General features: G+C 44.5%; 1 protein-coding gene across 2 annotated transcripts in view; it reads left to right on the top strand.

Moving 5' to 3' along the window:
- Positions 1 to 24402, top strand: part of LOC106584588 (ATP-binding cassette sub-family C member 8) — a 179251-nt gene that overhangs the window by 153558 nt on the left and 1291 nt on the right. For both annotated transcript variants that reach the window (XM_082968119.1, XM_082968118.1), the window contains exons 25-38: positions 1543 to 1790; positions 5473 to 5639; positions 6112 to 6181; positions 6388 to 6545; positions 6921 to 7013; positions 7114 to 7216; positions 7631 to 7744; positions 8292 to 8412; positions 11216 to 11346; positions 11508 to 11586; positions 11694 to 11802; positions 12600 to 12703; positions 19498 to 19631; positions 23949 to 24011. In XM_082968119.1, coding sequence (XP_082824245.1) covers positions 1543 to 1790; positions 5473 to 5639; positions 6112 to 6181; positions 6388 to 6545; positions 6921 to 7013; positions 7114 to 7216; positions 7631 to 7744; positions 8292 to 8412; positions 11216 to 11346; positions 11508 to 11586; positions 11694 to 11802; positions 12600 to 12703; positions 19498 to 19631; positions 23949 to 24011 — 1694 coding nt within the window. The remainder of the gene's footprint in view (positions 1 to 1542; positions 1791 to 5472; positions 5640 to 6111; positions 6182 to 6387; positions 6546 to 6920; positions 7014 to 7113; positions 7217 to 7630; positions 7745 to 8291; positions 8413 to 11215; positions 11347 to 11507; positions 11587 to 11693; positions 11803 to 12599; positions 12704 to 19497; positions 19632 to 23948; positions 24012 to 24402) is intronic.

The raw sequence follows: 24402 nt of genomic DNA, 5'->3' as shown, positions 1-24402 counted from the left end.
ATTACAGGAGATATATATTTACTGGGTGGTAACATTTTATGAATTTATCCTCTGTCTCTAAAATGTGATGCATCCACAGTTTCCGATCCTTGTGTCAGTCTCTGAACCTACTGTGGAACTAATCATGTGTGTTGATCCTGTCTGTGGTCCAGTAGTAGTCCTCATCAATGGCCTTATTTTCTCATCCTCTTTCTTTATCACCATTCACCACTGATCTGTAAAAGACACGGACTGGTCAAGTCCTGGGGCAAAGGCTCTATGTCTTTAAGATCTGTTGAAAAGGAAGGGGCAGGGGGATCTGGTCCTTGGTTGCCACACTGTCTGCTGGTTTTCATCCTTTCCCTTAAACCAACAACTGGTTTAGGCCTGGGAAACTAGGTGAAGAATCAACACCATTGCTACTAGAATAAAGTACCAGCGGGAAACAGGAAAACCAGCACACTGCTGCTCCCTAGGACCAGAGTCCCACACTGGTTTAGAGAGTATTGGGACAAGGCCTGAGTGTGTCTCTCTGCTCTGATGTCTTGATAGAAGTTTTCTTTAGGCACAGATCTAGGATCAGCTACCTTCCCCCATCATTACCTCCTCCACATTACTGACCCTAGATCAGCATCTAGGCAACTGCATCCCACTCTGAGTCTGGTTGGTTTTTGTGTCTGTCCGTGTTGTTGTGACAGTGTCTTGGTGGTGATACTGTGCTCTTGATTCTTTGTTCTGCTTTGTCACCTGTGTTCTGGTGGCACCCCGGTGTGGACTCGTGAGGTATCCCCAGCACAGAGTGTTGCTGCTCTTTAAGCCGAAGTAGGGCCGACTGCATGGTTTTACTGAGTGGTGACGTCGTGACCAGTTGTGACCAGTCTGTAGCATCGTGCTGCAACTACACTCCTTGCTACTTCCCATGTAGATCCTACGCTATGTCCATGTTGCTCCTATTGGCTTGTAGCTTGAAGACTCCATTCTTCCCAGTTTCCATCCCCTTTCTCTTCCTCTCTCTCCACCCCTCGCTCTTTCTCTCCCTCTATCCCTCTCTCCCTGTGGCCTGTCCCGTAGACATGTAGGCGCCCATGCAGTCATCAGGTTTGCTTGCTGATATGATGTATATTTAGATCAGGGGAGGAGCAGTACTTCACTCACCATGACCAATGTGTTCTATCTGCTCTCTGCTGCCCTACTCTAACCTTAACCCAACACCCGACACGAGTATGAGGATTTGTTTTGCCCATCAGGAAACAAATGACGGATCAATACAGTACTGAATCCTTGCCTGTTCTGTAGCTACAGCTATATCAGTGGAGGCAGCTGAGGAGAGGACTGCTCATAATAATGTCTGGAACGGCGCGAATGGAATGGCATCAAACCATGTGTTTGATGTATTTGATACCGTTCCACTCATTCCGCTCCAGCCATTACCACGAGCACGTCCTCCCCAATTAAGGTGACACCAACCTCCTGTGAGCTATATCTCTTTCTCATCCACCTCTCTCTTTCACTGTTTCTCTCTCTCTCTGCCTATCCCTCTCTCACACGTCTCTGTCCTTCCAGAAGAGTCTGTGGAAAGTGAGGAGGATGACAGCCTGTCCCAGGCCATGCGTCACCGCACCACCATCCCCTGGCGCTCCTGTGGGGTCTACCTGTCCTCTGCAGGGCTCCTCCTCCTGCCGCTGCTCCTCCTATCACAGCTCTTCAAACACACCCTCATGGTTGCCATCGACTACTGGTTGGCCCACTGGACCTCCCACGTCATCACTGCCAAGATGTACTCTACCGGGAGAAACTGCACCGTTGCTCAGGTCAGGGGTCAATTTGGTCCTACTAAACCAAACGGCAATGTGCTTTGAATAAACGGTGGTTATGTTTTATTCTACAGACCACTATTTACAGTACAGTACCTTATAAAGGTCTACACTGTACGGTGTACACCTGTTGTATTCGGCGCATGTGACAAATAAAATTTGATTTGATTAGAAATGGTTGTTTACATGATAATTCCTGCTAAGTACAGCATTCATTTCATATATACAGTTGAAATAGGACCATAAGATAATGTTAGAAAACAACACATGTTGAGTTAAGTGCAGTACTTCTGACCTCAAAGTAATGGTCCCAGACGGTGTGTGTGTGTGTGTGTGTTGCTCTTGAGCTACATTCAGTCTCATCCGCATACAGTATGTACAGTCGTGGACAAAAGTTTTGAGTGACACAAATATTAATTTTCGCAAAGTCTGCTGCCTCAGTGTCTTTAGATATTTTTGTCAGATGGTACTATGGAATACTGAAGTATAATTACAAGCATTTCATAAGTGTCAAAGGCTTTTATTGACAATTACATGAAGTTGATGCAAAGAGTGAATATTTGCAGTGTTGACACTTCTTTTTCAAGACCTCTGCAATCCGCCCTGGCATGCTGTCAATTAACTTCTGGGCCACATCCTGACTGATGGCAGCCCATTCTTGCATAATCAATGCTTGGAGTTTGTCAGAATTTGTGGGTTTTTGTTTGTCCACCCGCCTCTTGAGGATTGACCACAAGTTCTGGGGAGTTTCCTGGCCATGGACCCAAAATATCGATGTTTTGTTCCCCGAGCCACTTAGTTATCACTTTTGCCTTATGGCAAGGTGCTCCATAATGCTGGAAAAGGCATTGTTTGTCACCAAATTGTTCCTGGATGGTTGGGAGAAGTTGCTCTTGGAGGATGTGTTGGTACAATTCTTTATTCATGGCTGTGTTCTTAGGCAAAATTGTGAGTGAGCCCACTCCCTTGGCTGAGAAGCAACCCCACACATGAATGGTCTCAGGATGCTTTACTGTTGGCATGACACAGGACTGATGGTAGCACTCACCTTGTCTTCTCCGGACAAGCTTTTTTTTCCGGATGCCCCAAACATTCGGAAAGGGGATTCATCAGACAAAATGACTTTGTCCCAGTCCTCAGCAGTCCAATCCCTGTACCTTTTGCAGAATATCAGTCTGTCCCAGATGTTTTTCCTGGAGAGAAGTGGCTTCTTTGCTGCCCTTCTTGACATCAGGCCATCCTCCAAAAGTCTTCGCCTAACTGTGTGTGCAGATGCACTCACACCTGCCTGCTGCCATTCCTGAGCAAGCTCTGTACTGGTGGTGCCCTGATCCCACAGCTGAATCAACTTTAGGAGACGGTCCTGGCGCTTGCTGGACTTTCTTGGGCGCCCTGAAGCCTTCTTCACAACAATTGAACCGCTCTCCTTGAAGTTCTTGATGATCCGATAAATGGTTGATTTAGGTGCAATCTTACTGGCAGCAATATCCTTGCCGGTGAAGCCCTTTTTTGTGCAACGCAATGATGGTGGCACGTGTTTCCTTGCAGGTAACCATGGTTGACAGAGGAAGAACAATGATTCCAAGCACTACCCTCCTTTTCAAGCTTCCGGTCTGTTATTCGAACTCAATCAGCATGACAGAGTGATCTCCAGCCTTGTCCTCGTCAACACTCACACCTGTGTTAACGAGAGAATCACTGACATAATGTCTGCTGGTTCTTTTGTGGCACGGCTGAAATGCAGTGGAAATGATTTTGGGGATTCAGTTCATTTGCATGGCAAAGAGGGACTTTGCAATTAATTGCAATTCATCTGATCACTCTTCCTAACATTCTGGAGTATATGCAAATTGCCATCATACAAACTGTGGCAGCAGACTTTGTGAAAATGAATATTGTGTCATTCTCAAAACCTTTGGCCATGACTGTAGATTGAAGGGCAATTCCACCACTTTTCAACCTAATTTTCATTATCTCCTGCACAATACCATGGTCTGCATTTGTGAAAAGGCACATTTCTACTTGTTGTACCCTAAAACATAAAGTTAAAAAGTTCTACCCGATGGCATCATGAAAAGATAAAACATTTTAAAAACGTGATTTTCAAACACTGTTGGAAGTTTAAGGTTGTATAAGTCGAATGTACGGTATACACCTACCAACGAAATGCTTAGTTGCAGGTTCCTTCTGGACAATCCAACAACAATAATAAATAATAAAAGATAAGAATAGGAACATAAAGTAAATGGCTCAGTAGAATAGAATAAACATTTTAGCATAAGTATAATACAGGAAGACACAATTTATAGTCCAATATTTACACGCGTTTTGGGGAAGGGGGGATTGGGGGGCAAGTGTGTAAATTGTACAGTATTTACAAATCATATTAAGAGTCTGGTACCAGCAGATGTGATGCTTGCGTGCGTGCGTGTGTGCGCGAGTTCACGTGTGCTAAGGTGCAGAGAATCAGAGCAGGTGGTCAGTTCAAGTGTTCAGCAGTCTGATGGCTTGTAGATGGGAACTGTATCTGAGCCTGTTAGTATCCGACCTCAAGCTATGATATGGTCTGCCCGACGGTAAGGGAAACAGCTCGTGGCTGGGTTGGGAGCATAGATCCCAGTGTAGATGTCCTGGAAGGGTGTGAGCACGGTCCCAGTGATGTACTGGGCAGCCTTCACCACTCACTGGAGGGCCTTGCGGTTGTGGACGGAGCAATTCCCGTACCAGGTCGTGATGCAACCGGTCAGGAAGCTCTCGGTGGTACAGTGGTTGTTTTTGAAGAGGACCCGGGGTGGCATGCCGAATTTCTTCAGCCGACTTAGGAAGTCGAGGCCCTGCTTGAGCCCTCTTGACAAGAGTGGTGGTGGTGTTGGTCCATGTCATGTTCACTGTGATGTGGACACTGAGGAACTTAATACGGCTGACTCTCTCTACTGCAGTCCCGTTGATGTGGATCGAGGCATGTTCCCGCCTCTATTTCCTGAAGTCTACACACAACGCCTTTGTTTTGCTGACGTTGAGGGAGAGCTTGTTGTCCTGGCACCACAATTCCAGTTCAATTACCTCCTCCCTATAGACTAATTGTATTTTCTGTGTACTTTTTGGTTAATCAAGCACCTAGAAAATGTTGCTGTGAGTGTGTGCATTAAAGCCTGGGACCTGATGACTTGTCTTAGCTCCCTGTGCTATAGCCAAGGCTTTAGCTCATTGGGCTAGTTGGTTACACTACCTCAGAGCTTTGATTTTATAAAAGTGGTCACTTGTCAGTAGGGCTGAACCCAGTTCCTACATTTGATTATAAAAATTGATAATATTTGGTTATTTAGAAAGTATCTTTCCAAATGTTATTGTAATGTAATATCATTATTAGCACTTGAGTCTGCACACCAACTCCTCTCCTCACAGAGGCCCCTTGAGTTGTCTTTGACCTTGAATTAGAATCCCAGTCATTCTGTCAGGCCCATTATTGGAAAAGTTCAGCTGAATAATTAGTTCACCTGAAGGACAGACAGACAGACAGACAGACAGACTCCAGTTATTCTCAGAAGGAACTAAGTATTGGTGTGAGAGAGAAGGGGTGTGATGTTATTTTGGTTTGTGATACGTTCTCTAATGAACCCAGAGTGTGACACACACTGCTCTCTAACCAAGCCTATTTCCCCTGTGTTCCCCTCTGTAGGAGTGTGGTTTCAGCCACTCGTGGTACCTGTCAGTGTTTAGTGTGCTGTGCTGTCTGGGCATCGTTCTGTGTCTGGTCACCTCTGTGGCTGTAGAGTGGACAGGCCTGAGAGTGGCCAAAGAACTACACCACAACCTGCTCAGCAAGATCATACTGGCACCTATGAGGTAAAGGTGTGTGTGTGTGTGCGCATCATGTGAGAGAGCGATGTGTTTGTGTGTGTGTGTATGTAACAATCGATCATCCTTGGGAGCGAGGTAAGACACTGTATACATTATGAACCGCCCCATTACCCAGAGGTCCATCTGCCTTCCACACATTGAAACCACGGCGACGCCAGATCACAGACAACTAATGACCTTGTGGTCGGGGCTCTGTACGGAACAATTTTAGATAAGGTGGCAGCCAAGAAGGCTAATCACTTTCATTGTCTTCTTGTTTTCAAATTCAATTCCTCAAAACCCTCAGAGGAATAGAATTTGTAACAGAAACATTGATGATATACCAGCAGCTTCATCCTTCCACTTGAGGGTGTACGTCTCGAACAGTAAAAAGCTTAAAAAACGTGACAACTTTCAGGGACAATAAAGTAAGATATAAAACTATGGTATAGTTGATCTGTGTGGTTGTCTCTTTCAGGCTGTTTGAGACCACTCCCCTGGGCAACATCCTCAACAGGTTCTCCTCTGACACCAACACTATAGATCAGGTATTGCAACACCACCCTCTCTCTGTGTTAACACTAGAAGTAGCCTCAACCATACTGACTTGGAACTTTCAAATTCTATGAATCTCAAATAGACTTTGCTTATTTTTCCTCATGGTTTTCGAAGTAGCTCTTGCCTGTGAAATCTTTGGTTGCTTTTCCTGGTAGATGGTAGTAATGTAATGTTTCACTGGTGGCTGTATCCCCAGCACATCCCTGCCACCCTGGAGTGTCTGAGTCGCTCCACCCTGCTGTGTGTGTCGGCGCTGGGGGTTATCTCCTATGTGACCCCTGTGTTCCTCATTGCGCTGGTGCCCCTGGCTATCGCCTGCTACTTCATACAGAAGTACTTCCGGGTTGCCTCCAGGTGAGCGCTTGGTTTGGGATATTTTTTTTTATATCTCTGTCACTTGTTTTGCTTCAGTTTATTCAAAGGGCAGTGTTCTCATCTGGGCTAGTTACAGTATGTCTCCCCTTTTTCTCTGTCTGTCCATTTCTATATCTTTTATCTCTCTCTCGCTCTCCCTTCTCTCTCTCTCCCTTTCTTCCCGTCTCTTTCTCTCTCTCTCGCTCTACCTATTTTCTCCCCACCTCTCTCTCTCTCCCTTCTCTCTCTCTCCCTTTCTTCCCGTCTCTCTCCCCCTCTCTTTCTCTCTCTCTCGCTCTACCTATTTTCTCCCCCCCTCTCTCTTTCTCTCTCTCGACCTATTCTCCCCCCTCCCCTCCCCCTCTCTCTGGTCAGGGACCTCCAGCAGTTGGAGGATAGTACCCAGCTCCCTCTCCTGTCCCACTTCTCAGAGACAGTGGAGGGCCTCACCACCATCCGGGCATTCAGGTAAAGATTTTCTAAACAACATCCATTTTGATCGGGACCAGCGAGGCGGTTGTGTGTTTCTCCACTTACACATATTACTCTGTGATTGTCTCTCCTCCAGGTACGAGTCCAGGTTCAGACAGAGGTTATTGGAGTATACTGATGCCAACAACATCGCCTCTCTCTTCCTCACAGCAGCCAATCGCTGGCTAGAGGTCCGCATGGTAATGAGGTGTACTCTATAGTGCATTCTGCTCTACTGAACTCTTGTCTGTGTGGTGTTTCTAAGGCATGGTTACTCTTGTCTGTGTGGTGTTTCTAAGGCATGGTTACTCTTGTCTGTGTGGTGTTTCTAAGGCATGGTTACTCTTGTCTGTGTGGTGTTTCTAAGGCATGGTTACTCTTGTCTGTGTGGTGTTTCTAAGGCATGGTTCATGTTGAGCAAGTTATTACACCTGCTCTCATTCTATTGGGTGACTGCTCCCTCTATGGGAATTTTGAATATGACAGGATTCTATGGATTTAACTGAGCATTTTTTTTTTGTATTTCTATTGGACTATATAGTTTTGACTGTTTGATTTCTCTGAAAGTGTATATAGGTTTGTGTGTGGTGACTATGTATGCTGTTCCTCTATAGGAGTATGTAGGAGCCTGTGTTGTTCTGATAGCAGCCGTGGCCTCCATCAGCAACTCTCTGTACAACCACCTCTCCACTGGCCTGGTGGGACTAGGACTCACCTACGCACTCATGGTGAGGACCGCTCTGGGGTGTGTGTGTGTGTGTGTGGTGTGTGTGTGTGTCTAAGGTCAAAGATCTAATGTAGTCACACATTTCTCAATGAAAGACTGAGACTGAGTTGCGTGACTACCTGTCCACATGGCTCCGGCCAAATGGCACGCCCACTTGTGTTTCTTCTCCATGATGAGTCTGGATTTGATCTCCCCGACGTCTTATAGAATGGAACACATTCTGACTGTTCTGATTGGTCCCAGAAACCGATGGGTTGTAGGCCAAAGCCGGCCTACATGATAACTTTGATACTCTTATTGGTTAGATTTGTTAGAGAAGATCCAATCGCTGATGAATTTGAAATCCGCACAAACGATTTCTAGGATGTCAGTTTCAGACTGAATTTACTGAACAATCAATAGAGCAGCTGAATTCAGGATGAGTCGTCAGGCAAGAGGTTGAGGCTCTAAACCAGTGAAACCTCTCTCCTCCTTCCTGTTACAGTACTTGTCTGTCTATACATGTCTATAATAATGCTGTCTCATCTGTCTGTGTCTCTGTGTCCCAGGTATCTAACTACCTGAACTGGATGGTGCGTAACCTGGCAGACATGGAGGTTCAGCTGGGTTCAGTCAAGAGGATCAACGGCCTGCTGAAGACTGAGCCTGAGAACTACGAGGGACTGATGGGTTAGTACAGTACTACCTCTTAGCTCCAGACCTAACTCTAATCCTAGTACAGAACCACCTCTTAGCTCCAGACCTAACTCTAATCCTAGTACAGTACTACCTCTTAGCTCCAGACCTAACTCTAATCCTAGTACAGAACCACCTCTTAGCTCCAGACCTAACTCTAATCCTAGTACAGAACCACCTCTTAGCTCCAGACCTAACTCTAATCCTAGTACAGAACCACCTCTTAGCTCCAGACCTAACTCTAATCCTAGTACAGTACTACCTCTTAGCTCCAGACCTAACTCTAATCCTAGTACAGAACCACCTCTTAGCTCCAGACCTAACTCTAACCCTAGTACAGTACTACCTCTTAGCTCCAGGCCTAACTCTAACCCTAGTACAGTACTACCTCTTAGCTCCAGACCTAACTCTAACCCTAGTACAGTACTACCTCTTAGCTCCAGACCTAACTCTAACCCTAGTACAGTACTACCTCTTAGCTCCAGACCTAACTCTAACCCTAGTACAGTACTACCTCTTAGCTCCAGACCTAACTCTAATCCTAGTACAGTACTACCTCTTAGCTCCAGACCTAACTCTAACCCTAGTACAGTACTACCTCTTAGCTCCAGACCTAACTCTAACCCTAGTACAGAACTACCTCTAAGCTCCAGGCCTAACTCTAATCCTAGTACAGTACCACCTCTTAGCTCCAGGCCTAACTCTAATCCTAGTACAATACCAGCTCTTAGCTCCAGACCTAACTCTAACCCTAGTACAGTACTACCTCTTAGCTCCAGGCCTAACTCTAACCCTAGTACAGTACTACCTCTTAGCTCCAGGCCTAACTCTAACCCTAGTACAGTACTACCTCTTAGCTCCAGACCTAACTCTAACCCTAGTACAGTACTACCTCTTAGCTCCAGGCCTAACTCTAATCCTAGTACAGAACCACCTCTTAGCTCCAGACCTAACTCTAACCCTAGTACAGAACTACCTCTTAGCTCCAGGCCTAACTCTAACCCTAGTACAGTACCACCTCTTAGCTCCAGGCCTAACTCTAACCCTAGTACAGTACTACCTCTTAGCTCCAGGCCTAACTCTAACCCTAGTACAGTACTACCTCTTAGCTCCAGGCCTAACTCTAATCCTAGTCATCTCTTAGCACAACTTAACACAACCCTAACCTTAACCAAAAATACAACCCTAAACCTAGCCAAAACCCTAACCCTAGCCACAACCCTAACCCTAGCCACAAACACAACCCTAACCCTAGCCACAACCCTAACCCTAGCCACAAACACAACCCTAACCCTAGATCCAGCCCAAACCAGGTAGTTCTGGCTCAATTTAACTACTGCCTATGTCTCGGGCACGCTTGGATGGTTCAGGTCCTGAGTAATGAAGTTAAAGCTGGAATCCTTAGTGGTGAAAAAGCCACAACCATTTGCGATATTACGCCAACAAAGAAGTTCCTGCAAACAACAAACACAGTTTTTTCCCCTCTGACATCATTGCACGCTTGATAGAAGAGCACAATACATACGCAATGTTTTTAACATGCTGCACAACGCTCCTCAGCTCTGCTACAAAAACAATGGTGGCCAGCGGCGCTGTTTCCCCCTACCGCAGATTCCATCTTTAAGGCTTATTCCCAACCTGGCTTGAAATTTATGAAGGACAGTGGAACATGGGACATCCCAGTATTACTTGTCCCCACAGTGCAGTTCTCTCTATTCTACTTTTTCCCCCTCTCACCCGTGTCTCACTGGTCTCTCCCTCACTCTGTCCCTTTCACCGGTCTCTCCCTCTCTCTGTCCGTCTCACCTGTCTCTCCCTGTCCCTCTCACCTGTCTCTCCCTCTCTCTGTCCATCTCACCTGTCTCTCCCTCTCACTGTCCGTCTCTCCCTCTCACTGTCCGTCTCACCTGTATCTCCCTCTCTCTGTCCGTCTCACCTGTATCTCCCTCTCTCTGTCCGTCTCACCTGTATCTCCCTCTCTCTGTCCGTCTCACCTGTATCTCCCTCTCTCTGTCCGTCTCACCTGTCTCTCCCTCCCTCTGTCCATCTCACCTGTCTCTCCCTCTCTCTGTCCCTCTTACCTGTCTCTCCCGCTCTCTGTCCCTCTCACCTGTCTCTCCCTCTCTCTGTCCATCTCACCTGTCTCTCCCTCTCTCTGTCCATCTCACCTGTCTCTCCCTCTCTCTGTCCGTCTCACCTGTCTCTCCCTCTCCCTGTCCGTCTCACCCGTCTCTCCCTGTCCGTCTCACCCGTCTCTCCCTGTCCGTCTCACCCGTCTCTCCCTGTCCGTCTCACCTGTCTCTCCCTCTCCCTGTCCGTCTCACCCGTCTCTCCCTGTCCGTCTCACCCGTCTCTCCCTGTCCGTCTCACCCGTCTCTCCCTGTCCGTCTCACCCGTCTCTCCCTGTCCGTCTCACCTGTCTCTCCCTGTCCGTCTCACCTGTCTCTCTGTCTCTCCCTGTTCGTCTCACCTGTCTCTCCCTCTCTCTGTCCGTCTCACCTGTCTCTCCCTCTCTCTGTCCGTCTCACCTGTCTCTCCCTCTCTCTGTCCGTCTCACCTGTCTCTCCCTCTCACTGTCCGTCTCACCTGTCTCTCCCTGTCCGTCTCACCTGTCTCTCTGTCTCTCCCTGTTCGTCTCACCTGTATCTCCCTCTCTCTGTCCGTCTCTCCCTCTCTCTGTCCGTCTCTCCCTCTCTCTGTCCCTCTCACCTGTCTCTCCCTCTCTCTGTCCATCTCACCTGTCTCTCCCTCTCCCTGTCCGTCTCACCTGTCTCTCCCTCTCACTCCCTCCCTCTAGCTGCATCTCAGGTGCCGGATGGCTGGCCACGGCAAGGAGAGATTCAGATCCAGAACCTGAGTGTGCGTTACGACACCATCCTGAAACCTGTCCTCAAACAAGTCAACGCACACATCAGCCCTGGACAGAAGGTAACATACAGTCACACAGAATGAATGGGGGAGTGAGAGAAAAAAATACAATTTAGGGAATTAACTGTAGCCAATGAAAGACAGCGTAGAGCAGTGATAGTGATGATGATGATGACGACGATGATGTGCCATCAAACAAACTGTCTTCCTGTGGTTTCCAGGTGGGGATCTGTGGTAGGACAGGAAGTGGGAAGTCTTCTTTCTCCTTGGCCTTCTTCCGCATGGTCGACATGTTCGAGGGTAAACACTGCCAACTGTTACTATGATGATACTACAACTAAAGTTTTTATTGGACTTAGGTTTATTGACGGGGTCATTTTAACATAGCCGGTCTTCTCTCCAAACAGGGCGTATCATCATAGATGACATTGACATCGCCAAGCTGCCTCTGCAGACTCTGAGGTCTAGATTCTCCATCATCCTCCAGGACCCCATCTTATTCAGCGGAACCATCCGGTAAGAGAACCCCCACACTACGGTTTCATCTAGATCAGTGTTTTTCCCTCCTGGTTCTGGAGGAGCAACAGTGTCTTCAGCATGGCTAGCACCATTACACATGATTCCATCAATCAACTCATCAGCAAAACCTGTATTCGCTGATTCAGGTGTTCTAGGGCTGGGCTGGCACAAAAGCCTGTAGTACCAAGAGTGAAGGTCATTGAGACAGCATACAGGAAGTTAAGCCAAAAGTATTGAGGTATTGAGAGTAATGCAGTGTTGTGCTCCCAGCAGCCACGCCACACTGCCTGGTGTGAGTTGTTTTACGAGGGGAAAAGAGAGACAGACGCTACTTATAACTGGGTCAGTTGGCCGACTGTTGAAACTTCAGAGAGTGTCATCTTGGGAGGTGTCTGATAACCAGACGCATCTCTGGAAAAACTCAACACTAGTCATTTATTTTTGGACCGCTCCAAAGCATTATCATGATGTAGATGCACCCAGAACAAGCCCAACAGAAACAGAAAATTAATATAAGAAAGAATACTATGAATTGGATGAAACAATAGAAAACGTCCTGGCGGGTACAGTAAATAATGCATACTCCTTTCACACGGTACATCGGTGGGATTTGAACTAGTAGGTTAGCCTGTATCAAATTCTACTGGTATATGTTATTAAAATGTACTATGCGGTTTTAACCAATCAACATTCGGGATTAGACCCACCTGTTGTATAAACTGGATTGTATTAGATTGTTCTACTGGTCCAGTCCTATGACCCTGTTGTAAGGTGTGTGTGTGTGTGTTTATCAGGTTTAACCTGGACCCAGAGATGAAGGCTACAGACGATATGCTGTGGGAGGCTCTGGAGATCGCTCAGCTCAAACCTGTAGTCAAGACTTTACCAGGAGGACTGGGTAAGGAGTGTGTGTGCGTTCATGCTCTGAAGTTCTAGCTTGTTTAGGTTGGTGGAATTCTTTTTATTTATTTTATTTAACTAGGCAAGTCAGTTAATAACACATTTTTATTTACAATGACGGCCTACCAAAAGGCAAAAGGCCTCCTGCAGGGACGGGGGCTGGGATTAAAAATACATTAAATAAAAATATAGGACAACACATCACAACAAGAGAGACAACACTACATTAAAGAGAGACCTAAGTCAACAACATAGCATGGCAGCAACACATGACAACACAGCAAGGTAGCAACACATGGCAGCAGCACAACATGGTTGCAGCACAAAACAGGGTACAAACATTATTGGGCACAGACAACAGCACAAAGGGCAAGAAGGTAGAAACAACAATACATCACACAAAGCAGCCACAAATGTCAGTAAGAGTGTCCATGATTGAGTCTTTGAATGAAGAGATTGAGATAAAACTGTCCAGTTTGAGTTTGTTTGCAGCTCGTTCCAGTCGCTAGCTGCAGCGAACTGATAAGACGAGCAACCCAGGGATGTGTGTGCTTTGGAGACCTTTAACAGAATGGGTGTTGTATCAACATGTGTCTATCTAGCACCGTTATACAATTATTCAGAGGCTAGATACAAATAGCTAATCCTGGCAACCAGTGTTCTAGCATGAAGTTGAGTCAAGTAGACCAGGGATGTCAAGAAGGAACGCAAGCATGTACTATGTGTAGTGAAAATAACTACCAATAGACCTACCACATTTTGAATGTATAGTCAATCAAGTAATTACTCTATAAAACAAGGAATGCATCTACTCAATTCAACTAATAGGATTTATTAGTCATGAAAGAATTAACTCAAACAATTAGTGTACATGAAATACATTACAGAATACCCAGAGTAAATGACTATCAACTAAATAAGACTTAACGTGGTTACGCGTCTTCAATTCAGAATAATCTAAGAGAAAAAAATGATACCAAATTCAAACAGGAACTCACGCCCAAGCTGAATTAACATTTCTTAGCACTTTGCTCGTGAAAACACAAAAGGCAAGAACACATGCATTCTTGGATCTAATCATCACAATTCTTATCTAAATGGTAGGCGTGCACCCATGTGTCGCTCCTCTGAACTGACCGCTGTCCGGCAGACAGAATAACCCTGTAACAATAAGTCCATAGCACTTACAGTACAATACGATGGTGCCGTACTGGCTGATTTGAAAGCTCCAACCTAACTTTGCTATTTTGTGATTGTTTTGTACTTTATTTTCCCAAGATGTATCCTCTATCATTTATTTACAATCGAACAAGTACTTTTGAACATCAGATCGGCAGTTACCTCAATTCCAGCTTCAACTTATCTGTCCTGATCTCGACTTACAGTATATACACCCCATGGCTATTCAACTCAATGGATTCTCCATTCAACGGGCGGACAGGACAGTGGAGTCAGGGAAATCGAGGGGGGTAGGGGTTTGCCTCTTCATCAACAACAGGTGTACTGATTCGAGCAGTGCAAGTGTCGACCCATTGTTAACCCGTCTTGGAATACCTGATGGTCAAATGCCGACCCTTCTACCTCCCGAGGTAGTTTTCACCTGTTATCATGACTGTTGTATACATTTCACCTCAGGATAAGAAAAATAACAAGCTGGCACTTAATGAACTGTACGAGGATATAAACAAGCAGGAAAACGTACATCCAAAAGCTGGTTCTGGTTGCCGGCAATTTTAATTCCGTGTCATTAATGACACGCGATGCTCAATATCCATTAACACGTCTCCCTCGCCACTAGGGGCGATAAAGTCCTAGACCACTGTTATTCTACCCACAAGCAAGCATACAAGGCCCTCCCTCGTCCGCCATTCAGCAAATCAGAGCATGACTCCGTACCCCTGCTTCCTGTTTACAAGCAGAAGCTCAAACAAGAATTACCCTTGACTTGCTCCATTGAGATATGGTCTCCAGAATCAGAGATTATCCTACAGGACTGCTATACTAGCGCTGATTAGAATATGTTTCAGGACTCTGCCAATAACATTGACAAGCTAACCACCTCCGTCACCAGCTTTATTAGGAAATGCAACGACAACGTTGTCAGCACATTGAAGGTTCACTTCTTTCCCAATTAAAAGCCCTGGATTAACACAGAGGTTGGCGTTAAACTTAAGGACAGGGATAGTGCACACAGAGCTATCACAGACAACCCTGAGGCTACGGCTGAGGACAGGAGCAAGTACAAGAAGTCAAAAGGACACGAAGGTGGAATCCTATTACGCAGGATCCACTGACCGCCACACAAGGCTGGGGCTACAGTCCATTACGGATGAAAAAGATCTGCCCGACGATGCCTCTCTACCAGACGAACATGATGCATTTTATGCATGCTTTGACCAACATGATGCCGGGTGTGAGATCCAAGGTGAAGTGAGTAAAGTCTTTAATCAGGTCAATACCTGCATGGCCGCGGGACTCAACGGTATTCCAGGGCCTTTCTCAGAGCATGCTCAGAACAGCTGGCAGGTATATTCACAGTCATTTTCAATCTCTTATTGGCTCAGTTGTTAGGCGGAGCGACACAGGGGAACCCAAGAGCAAACAGATGAGGAAACAGGGATGAATGAACCAAAATATGTATCGTTACACAGAGAGATATGGAGTGCAGATCCGGAGAAGCTCAGATGAGTTGCAGAAAAACCAGATGTGGAGAATGAGGTCGCAAAGACAGAGCGGTAAATGCAATGAGAGGATAAACGGTGTCAGGCAGGGAAACAGGCACAGCAGCGTAACAGGATCTTGAATAATCATAAATGACTAGAATCATAAACTGACTGAACAGAGATTACGATCTGGAAGTGGCAGGACTGAGTATTTGTAGAGGTCTTGATTATGGAACGAGTTGCAGCTGGTAGGGATCTGCTCTGACTACAGCACACCTGTCTCCAACCACACAATCACACAGAGGGAGAGGGAGAGAGTGTACAGGGGGAGTAACTGCAGGTCAAGAAGACACCAGATGAACACCAGAGGGCGTAGCAGGAGCAGATGTGACACCAGTCTGTAATCCTCACATGCTTTAAGGTGACCGCCATCATCCCTGTTCCCAAGGGGGGAGGGGCTCCACATTTATACTGACTCGACACACACCCACTCATATACAATCATCATATACACTGCTTCTACTCTGTTTATTATATATCCTGATACCTAGTCACCTTAACATTATACATATCTACCTCTATCACTCCACATTGTAAATATGGTACTTGAACTGACCCTGTATATAGCTTTCTTATTTATCGTGTTTTTCTTCTTTTTATATCTTGTATGTTTTTGTTCTACCTTGTTATTTTTAGTACTACATTGTTATTGATTACTGCATTGTTCTAAGTTTTAATGTCACATGTACAGTTGAAGTCAGAAGTTTACATACACTTATGTTGGAGTCATTTAAACTCGTTTTTCAACCACTCCACAAATGTCTTGTTTACAAACTATAGTTTTGGCAAGTCGGTTAGGACATCTACTTTGTGCATGACACAAGTAATTTTTCCAACAATTGTTACAGACAGATTATTTCACTTATAATTCACTGTATCACAATTCCAGTGGGTCAGAAGTTTACATACACTAAGGTGACTGTGCCTTTAAACAGCTTGGAAAATTCCAGAAAATTATGTCATGGCTTTAGAAGCTTCTGATAGGCTAATTAACATAATTTGAGTCAATTGGAGGTGTACCTGTGGATGTATTTGAAGGCCTACCTTCACACTCAGTGCCTCGTTGCTTGACGTCATGGGAAAATCAAAAGAAATAAGCCAAGACTTTGTAGACCTCCACTAGTCTGGTTCATCCTTGGGAGCAATTTCCAAATGCCTGAAGGTACCACGTTCATCTGTACAAACAATAGTACGCAAGTATAAGATGCTGACTTGTTGAACCCTCGACAACTACTATGATTATTATTATTTGACCATGCTGGTCATTTATGAACATTTGAACATCTTGGCCATGTGCTGTTATAATCTCCACCCGGCACAGCCAGAAGAGGACTGGCCACCCCTCATAGCCTGGTTCCTCTCTAGGTTTCTTCCTAGGTTTTGGCCTTTCTAGGGAGTTTTTCCGAGCCACAGTGCTTCTACACCTGCAATGCTTGCTGTTTGGGGTTTTAGGCTGGGTTTCTGTACAGCACTTTGAGATATCAGCTGATGTAAGAAGGGCTATATAAATACATTTGATTTGAAATTTGATTTGAAGTATAAACACCATGGGACCACGCAGCCGTCATACAGCTCAGGAAGGAGACGCGTTCTGTCTCCTAGAGATGAACGTACTTTGGTGTGAAAAGTGCAAATCAATCCCAGAACAACAGCAAAGGACCTTGTGAAGATGCTGGAGGAATCAGGTACAAAAGTGTATATATATCCACAGTAAAACGAGTCCTATATCGACAAAACCTGAAAGGCTGCTCAGCAAGGAAGAAGCCACTGCTCCAAAACCATCATAAAAAAGCCAGACTACGGTTTGCAACTGCACATGGGGACAAAGATCGTACTTTTTGGAGAAATGTCCTCTGGTCTGATGAAACAAAAATATAACTTTTTGGCAATAATGTCCATTGTTATGTTTGGAGGAAAAAGGGGGAGGCTTGCAAGCCAAAGAACACCATCCTAACTGTGAAGCCCGGGTGTGGCAGGATCATGTTGTGGGGGTGATTTGCTGCAGGAGGGACTGTGCACTTCACAAAATAGATGGCATCATGAGGTGGGAAATTATGTGGCTATATTGAAGCAACATCTCAAGACATCAGTCAGGAAGTTAAAGCTTGGTCGCAAATAGGTCTTCCAAATGGAAAATGGCCCCAAGCATACTTCCAAAGTTGTGGTAAAATGGCTAAAGGACAACAAAGTCAAGGTATTGGAGTGGCTATCACAAAGCACTGACCTCAATCCTATAGAACATTTGTGGGCAGAACTGAAAAAGCGTGTGCGAGCAAGGAGGCCTTCAAACCTGACTCAGTTGCACCAGCTCTGTCAGGAGGAATGGGCCAAAATTCACCCAACTTATTGTGGGAAGCTTGTGGAAGGCTACCTGAAATGTTTGACCCAAGTTAAACAATTTAAAGGCAACCAAATACTAATTGAGTGTATGTAAACGTTTGACCCACTGGGAATGTGATGAAAGAAATAAAAGCTGAAAGAAATAATTATCTCTACTATTATTCTGACATTTCACATTCTTAAAATAAAGTGGTGATCCTAACTGACCTAAGGCAGGGAATTTTTACTAGGATAAAATGTCAGGAATTGTGAAACTGAGTTTAAATGTATTTGGCTAAGGTGTATGTAAACCTCTGACTTCAACTGTACAAGTTCAATGAAATGCTTTTCTTACAAGCTCTAATCCCAACAATGCAGTAATCAAAAACAATGTAATACTAAAAATAACAAGATAGAACAAAAACACACAAGATATAACAAATAAGAAGAACAAAACAAAGTAAATTGTTGGGTTTAGAGCTGGCAAGAAAGGCAGTTCACTGTACTTGTGCAAGTGACATTAAAATACTTGGAACTATAAAACAGATCACAATTCGTAGCTCTTTATGAACTCTTCAAACAATCCAATCTAGACAATTTCATTCACAGTAACATTCATTTAGTCCATACAAGTTTCCATCAGTCTTCACACCTCCCCTGGCGTCAGTGACCCTAGGACTTCATGGGAACGTCTATTCCTGGAAAATTGAGATGCAAATATACAGCCATCCATCTAAACGATGTATTGATTCCTCAGCGCCACCAAGTCACGAGTATCACTTTCTCTCATTCTTCCACTACACTTGTTCAGAGATATGAGCTGAGAGCTGGTGCTTAATGATATATAGATGTGTCGGTCTCATCATGTCAATCACTGGAAGAACAATTTATATTGTTTGGAACGCAGTACATCTGTGCAGCACCCGCTCTGAGTTGACCCCAGATGAACCTTACTGAGAGATGGAGTGGGTTTGAGAGCAGTGGTGCCCTGACCAATCTCTCGTCCTCTCATACATTGCCTGATCAGTTGGAACATGTGGAATTTAGCACTAGGCTTTATAGCTGTCCTGACATCAGTCTACTATCTCTAGCCTTTAGAGTAGACAGTGTGTTAGGACAGTTAGCTCTAGCCTTGAGAGTAGACTGTGTGTTAGGACAGTTAGCTCTAGCCTTGAGAGTAGACTGTGTGTTAGGACAGTTAGCTCTAGCCTTGAGAGTAGACTCTGTGTTAGGACAGTTAGTTCTAGCCTTGAGAGTAGACTCTGTGTTAGGACAGTTAGCTCTAGCCTTGAGAGTAGACTCTGTATCGTGGCTGTATGATGTTAGTTAGTGCAGCTATCTCTAACCTTTAGACTCTCTCTCTCTCTCTCTGTTCTAGCGGAATAATGGCTGCAGGAAATTCTCACATGATGTACTCCAGTTATGACTGAGAAAAAGTGTGTGCTTGTGCGTTTGAGTGGTGGTTATACACACTGGACAGTGACAGAGAGATGTATTACTCAGGCCTACAGTTTCTGCTGGTATTCATTCCAGCTAAATGTTGGATTAGATGTTGATCAATGATCAGCCAGTTAAAAGGAGATCACTTCACTGAGTTGACAAATCCATTTTCAAGTTTAACAACATTTATGTGATGTAACGTCATTGTAATAGAAATCTCAGGCTACTGATAGGTAAGGTGTAGTACAGTAGCGTCAGTCCGGTATTATAAAACAATGTGTTGAAGGTGATGATATTTGTTGTGTTTCAGACGCCATGGTGACGGAGGGAGGGGAGAACTTCAGCCAGGGCCAGAGACAGCTCTTCTGTCTGGCCAGAGCCTTCGTCAGGAAGTCTAGCATCCTCATCATGGATGAAGCCACAGCCTCTATAGACATGGCCACGGTGAGGCAGAAGTGTGTGTGTGTGGAGAGTGGAGGAGGTGTAGGATGATGGTTAAAAGGAGGAGAGTGGAGGAGGTGTAGGATGATGGTTAAAAGGAGGAGAGGAGGAGGTGTAGGATGATGGTTAAAAGGAGGATAGGAGGAGGTGTAGGATGATGGTTAAAAGGAGGAGAGGAGGAGGTGTAGGATGATGGTTAAAAGGAGGAGAGGAGGAGGTGTAGGATGATGGTTAAAAGGAGGAGAGGGGGAGGTGCAGGATGATGGTTAAAAGGAGGAGAGGGGGAGGTGTAGGATTTAAAAGAGGATAATGTAATTATTCTATAGATGGATGGGGACAATAGAGGGATATTGAAAGGGGGAAGGATGAGAAGAAAGGCCAAGGGCAACAGTGGGAGCGGGAGTGAATTAATGGGTGCTTGCTAAATAGGTTAATTTCACCGCTGGCTGCACACACACACACACACACACACACACACACACACACACACACACACGTTCACATGCACATTCACACACAGTCACACTTAAAGGACCTGTCACAACAAGGGACTGCTCTGCCTCACAGTAACACAGGAGTAACTCTGAGGAAATGGAGTATATCTTAAACAGCCAGGACAAGTGATGCTTTGGGTTGACAAAGGTTGAGGTGTGGGGAAATTCTGGTAACTAGAGAATCCCTACATTGATAGTGAGCTTCAATCTTTGAATACTCCAATTATCTTGTGATTCTTTGGTATTATTGCATTTAAAACACACATATGGCAATATAAAATGTGTTTTAATCAAATGGGGACGATTCAGACTTCCAACATTTGTATTTGTATTTATTATGGATCCCCATTAGCTGCTGCCAAGGCAGAAACTGCTCTTCCTGGGGTCCAGCAAAATGAAGGCAGTTTATACAATTAAAAAAATATTACAATACATTCACAGACTTCACAACTGTGTGCCCTCAGGCCCTTACTCCACCACTACCACATATCTACAGTACTAAATCAATGTGTATGTGTGTGTATAGTGCGTATGTTATCCTGTGTTTGTGTACGCCTGTCCAACACACTTCTCTGTAGATGGTATTCAGACATACCTAATGAGGATGCATAGTGGCCTTAATACATTTAAGGTCATCCCTACCCCATTGAAATTGACATTTTAAATGGTTACGGTAAGGGTTATGGTTCTATATTGTATATTTATTCAATTGTTTAAGCCATGAAATATTGGGAGGTGAGAACATTTTACAATAGGGGTTGTACAGTAGTCTATGTAGTAGCCCTATAAATCTACCCTAATAATCCTGTAATAAAGGAACTGTGATGACAACGGTCCAGTCATCGTGAACCAGGCACGTGTGGTCTGTGTTCCATAATGATTCCAATAGGCTACATGTCCATAATGATTCCAATAGGCTACATGTCCCTAATGATTCCAATAGGCTACATGTCCATAATGATTCCAATAGGCTACATGTCCCTAATGATTCCAATAGGCTACATGTCCCTAATGATTCCAATAGGCTACATGTCCCTAATGATTCCAATAGGCTACATGTCCCTAATGATTCCAATAGGCTACATGTCCCTAATGATTCCAATAGGCTACATGTCCCTAATGATTCCAATAGGCTACATGTCCCTAATGATTGCACAACTTGTAATACGTTAGCCTACTATGGACCACTACTGCTAGCCATCCTCAGGAACAACCACACGAACGGGACGGAGGAAAGAAAGGTAAACTAACAATGGAATGGAATGATGCAAAATGTAAGGAAACTAAAGCTAAAGTGACAGCTATAAATGTTTGTGGGTATAACTGAGGGTGACTACCGATAGTTGCTAATATTTAACAAGATACAAATTGTAACAAAAAAATATATATTGGGAAAAGTCAGGGCATATAATTAAAACATTCTATGAATCGTAAATCAACTCGGTAGGTTTGGCACTATACTGTCATTTGTGCAGGGATACAGAAGCCAATAGCTTGGGTCTCCACATTTCATCTCTGCAAGTTGTAAGGCCAGCATTTCATAAACTTCAGTGTGGAAAAGGTGATATGTTGATATGCTTCAGTTTGCTGCCATATGACTAGTTTCACATTTGTCTCCAGCGATTATAAGGTAAAATAATGTAGATCAAAAACAATTGTCATCCCCTTATCCAAACGGCTTACTCATTTAGCTAGCTCTTATCAATAGCTCTTATGAAGTTGTACATTACAGTGCATGGAGAACGGTGTTATTTATATCGGAACAAAGAGAGCAGATGTCGTTCCACTTGGAACTGACAGGTTGCTCAATCTTATTCATGGTTTCATCGTGCGTAAAGGTGAATTATGAGGGAATTAAGTCTAGATCAGAATACGGCTTGTCTGTAGACACACCTCCGCCACACCTTTATTTCTTTGATCTCCACCCCAAACGAATAGCGGGTAAATAGCATGCTATTCAAATGCTAAAGTTCAAGGTCAGAATACATTTAGAGAGAAAAGTGCATAAAAAGTCAATTACGTTTCATTTACACGTGCTTAACTCGGGTCGGGATTCCCCCCATAGTGAAGGCACAAACTATTTGACTTTTTTTAAGTACAGTGTACTCTGTGCATAAGAATCAAGGATACAGTGCCTTGCAAAAGTATTAATTCCCCTTGCCGTTTTTTCCTATTTTGTTGCATTACAACCTGTAATTTAAATAGATTTTTATTTGTATTGCAAGTAATGGACTTACAATTGCAAGTAATGGACTTACAGTAATGGATAGTCCAAATTGGTGAAGTGAAATGCAAAAAATAACTTATTTCAAAAAAGTGGTGCGTGCATATGTATTCAACCCCTTTGCCATGAAGCCCCTAAATAAGATCTGGTACAACCAATGACCTTCAGAAGTCACATAATTAGTTAAATAAAGTCCACCTGTGTGCAAGCTAAGTGTCACATGATCTGTCACATGATCTCAGTATACATACACCTGTTCTGAAAGGCCCCAGAGTCTGCAACACCACTAAGAAAGGGGCACCACCAAGCAAGCGGCACCATGAAGGCCAAGGAGCTCTCCAAACAGGTCAGGGACAAAGTTGTGGAGAAGTACAGATCAGGGTTGGGTTATAAAAAAATATCTGAAAGTTTGAACATCCCACGGATCACCATTAAATAAATTATTTTTTAAATGGAAAGAATATGGCACCAAAACAAACCTGCCAAGTGATGGCCGCCCACCAAAACTCACGGACCAGGCAAGGAGGGCATTAATCAGAGAGGCAACAAAGAGACCAAAGATAACCCTGAAGGAGCTGCAAAGCTCCACAGCGGAGATTGGAGTATCTTTATGGAAGAGTGGCCAGAAAAAAGCCATTGCTTGAAGAAAATAATAAGCAAACACGTTTGGTGTTCGCCAAATGGCATGTGGGAGACTCCCCAAACATATGGAAGAAGGTACTCTGATCAGATGAGACGAAAATGTAGCTTTTTGGCCATCAAGGAAAACATGTCTGGCGCAAACACAACACCTCTCATCACCCTGAGAACACCAACCCCACAATGAAGCATGGTGAAGGCAGCATCATGCTGTGGGGATGTTTTTCATCGGCAGGGACTGGGAAACTGGTCAGAATTGAAGGAATGATGGATGACGCTAAATACAGGGAAATTCTTGAGGGAAACCTGTTTCTGTCTTCCAGAGATTTGAGCCTGGGACGGAGGTTCACCTTCCAGCAGGACAATGACCCTAAGCATACTGCTAAAGAAACACTCAAGTGGTTTAAGGGGAAACATTTAAATGTCTTGGAATGGCCTAGTCAAAGCCCAGACCTCAATCCAATTGAGAATCTGTGGTATGACTTAAAGATTGCTGTACACCAGCGGAACCCATCCAACTTCAAGGAGCTGGAGCAGTTTTGACTTGAGGAATAGGCACAAATCCCAGTGGCTAGATGTGGCTAGATGTGCCAAGGTTATGGAGACATATCACAAGAGACTTACAGCTGTAATTGCTGCAAAAGGTGGCTCTACAAAGTATTGACTTTGGGGGGGGGGGGGGTGAATAGTTATGCACGCTCAATTTTTCAGTTTTTTTGCCTTATTTCTTGTTTGTTTCACAATAAAAAATATTTTGCATCTTCAAAGTGGTAGGCATGTTGTGTAAATCAAATGATACAAACCCCCCCAAAAATCTATTTTAATTTCAGGTTGTAAGGCAACAAAATAGGAAAAATGCCAAGGGGGGTGAATACTTTCGCAAGCCACTGTATAAAAACATCATGTTACTACAGGCTCATCCTCATCTTCTGCCTTTGTCTTGTGACTGTATTGTGCCTACAGGAGAGCATCCTGCAGAAGGTGGTGATGACTGCCTTCGCTGACAGAACAGTGGTTACCATAGCAGTAAGTATCTCTGTTGGAAGGTCCCCAGTTCTGTTTCACCGATATATCCTGACATGTACTAACGTCAGGTGACCACTGGAGACTTATGATATATTGAGTGTCAGTAGCTCTTCTGCTATGACCTTAATGCAAATGGTGGCAAGGTTGTATCATAGAAATAGAACTGGAATCTGAACTGGTAGCGCAGGAGGGCCCAACTCTAGTCCTGGAGGGCCACCGTCCTGCTGGTTTGTGATTTTCTATTGGACTACATTCTGTGGGAGCAAACATGCTTTTTATGCACTTGGAAATTAGAATAACAAGAGTCAAAAGTGACTACCAGGCTACCATGGTGGTTTCCCATGGGGAAGTGAGATGGAGAGAGGGCTCTAGGAGACGGCTTACTCACTGG

This window comes from Salmo salar, chromosome 23 (assembly GCF_965601325.2).
Source record: "Salmo salar chromosome 23, fSalSal1, whole genome shotgun sequence".
Taxonomy (NCBI): domain Eukaryota; kingdom Metazoa; phylum Chordata; class Actinopteri; order Salmoniformes; family Salmonidae; genus Salmo; species Salmo salar.
This window is presented reverse-complemented; position numbering and strand designations above follow the sequence as displayed.